Source organism: Octodon degus, unplaced genomic scaffold (genome assembly GCF_000260255.1).
Source record: "Octodon degus isolate 3935 unplaced genomic scaffold, OctDeg1.0 scaffold00026, whole genome shotgun sequence".
In the NCBI taxonomy this organism is placed as follows: Eukaryota; Metazoa; Chordata; class Mammalia; order Rodentia; family Octodontidae; genus Octodon; species Octodon degus.
In genome coordinates this window covers 2,639,057-2,641,145 of record NW_004524602.1, presented here as the reverse complement: position 1 = coordinate 2,641,145, position 2,089 = coordinate 2,639,057, and the positions used below count along the sequence as shown (strand labels likewise).

The window sequence follows — 2,089 nt, the reverse complement described above, 5'->3', positions numbered from 1 at the left end:
ATTTTTTTGAAAACTGCTTTAATATTATCTTAATAGGTTTTTCTGATTTACAGTGCTTGCCAGTGATGATACTTTGATATTTAAAAGAAAATGAAAACAATGTTTACAGCAAAACCATGTTAGGCTGATTTTAAAAGTGGTGAAAATGATGGCTCAGGCACTGAAGTTATAGGTGAAGAGTACAATTTTGCTAAATATCTGGGGTTTTTTGTTTTGTTTCGTTTTTGCGGAACTGGGGATTGAACTCAGGCCCTTGAGCTTGCCAGGCAAGAGCTTATTCTACTGAGTCATCTCCCTGGCCCCCTAAATATCTGTATTAACACATATGTGTTATTAACAGTATAGACTGTTAAATAGTTGAACTGATTCACTAAATAAAATAGTCATCTGCTATTTTATCACTACCCCTACACATTTATGTATCCAACAGATGTCCACAACATTTTTTCATACATAAATGGAAAAATCAATCATTTAAAATCAAAGTTACGGGGCTGGGGAGATGGCTCAGTGGAATAAGCACTTCCCTGGCAAGTGCAAGAGCCTGAGTTCAATCCCCGGTTCCGCCAAAAAAATAAAATAAATAAATTAAAATAAAATAAAATCAAAGTTACTTTGTCCACATACATATAAACTCATACCAACTGAACTGGACCATGTGATCATGCCTTTATTTATTAGGCACGATCTCACTGTGTAGTTCAGGGTCTCACTGTGTAGTTCAGGCTGGCCTGGACTCATTATATAGCCTAGGTTGGCCTTGAACTCACAGCAGTCCTCCTGTCTCAGCCTCCTGAGTGCTGGTATTATAGGCTTGTGCCACCACACCTGGCTTGACCATGCCTTTATAACAAGGCAGGAAGAGCAGAAATAACCTAACATTCACTAGCACCCACCATATACTAGACCTTGTACTGTGGGCATTCATTTATAAACTGGGTATAGTGGTACATGACTATGAACCCAGTACTCTGGGAGGCTGAGGCAGAAAGATGGCAAGTTTAATGCCAGCTTGGTTAACTTGGTGAGCAGAAGTCTCAGAATTTAAAAAATGGTGAGTGGCTAAGTTCATGTACTTCTATTTACCTGTGACTCGGTACTATGGGACATCTAGGATCAGAACTCAAGCCTCACCTCCCTGGCTCAGAATCCTTTTCCATTCTATTGCAGTAATGGTAAATCTTTTAGAGGCCAAGGGCCATGTGAAAGCTCAGCTATGTCATAGCTAATGAGTCATGCCTTTTGTGTTGCTGTCACCAGGTGCCCATAGTCCTTCCCAAACATGTATGTGGTCCTTACATGCACTGTTATCCTATGCTGGGCTGCTGGGGTGACTTGGCTCATCATCCAACGGAGTGTGGCTGCTGTAGCAGGGCTGCTGTAGCTCTGTGTGAAATAGGTCTGCCACGAATGTATTACAGTATCAATATCTTTCACTATGGAAGAAGTTTACTTCCCTACAGTGCTCCTGGGGGCCTGCCCATTAGCTCAGTTGTTTAAGTGCCTGCTTAAGCGAAGACAGTCAGGCTCAGAATACTGTGGTTTGACCCCCCAGATACTCATGCCTTACCAGACCTGCCCTTAAGGCATCTTGAGCCAGCCCGCCCCCCCCCAAAAAAAAATCCTACAATGCTCCAAACAAGACTGCATCTGTCTACCTGAGTGTGGCCACTTCGTTTTGTCAGCTTCACTCGAGTTTGGTCCAGGCACGGGACGTCCCCATAGCGATTCTTCTCTAGGTTTCCTGGAGACCTAAAGGAAATGAAATAGACAAAGAAAACTGAAGAAAAAGTAATGATGGCATGGTGACACGTATGTGTAATCCCAGCAGTTTGGAAGGCTGAGGCAGGAGTATCACAAGTTCAAGGCTAGTCTGTGTAATTTAGAAGACCCTGACTCAAAAATAAAGGGAGGGACCAGGGAGATAGTTCAGTAGAATAAGTGCTTGCCTGGCAAGCACAAGGGCCTGATTCAATCCCTGGTTCCGCCAAAAAAAAAAAAAACCTTTGCTTTGAGACTCCCAGGGCACTGAGCCAGAAAAGGTCCATCTGTGCAGAATTCAGTTCCTAGTGCTAGGTTATTAAAAATA

General features: G+C 42.7%; 1 protein-coding gene across 1 annotated transcript in view; it reads right to left on the bottom strand.

Annotated features, from left to right (window-relative positions):
* Ptpn9 (protein tyrosine phosphatase, non-receptor type 9) overlaps positions 1-2,089 on the bottom strand; it is a 78,286-nt gene that overhangs the window by 15,370 nt on the left and 60,827 nt on the right. Inside the window, exon 8 of the mRNA XM_004628717.3 lies at positions 1,659-1,752. Within this exon, the coding sequence (XP_004628774.1) occupies positions 1,659-1,752 (94 nt within the window). The remainder of the gene's footprint in view (positions 1-1,658; positions 1,753-2,089) is intronic.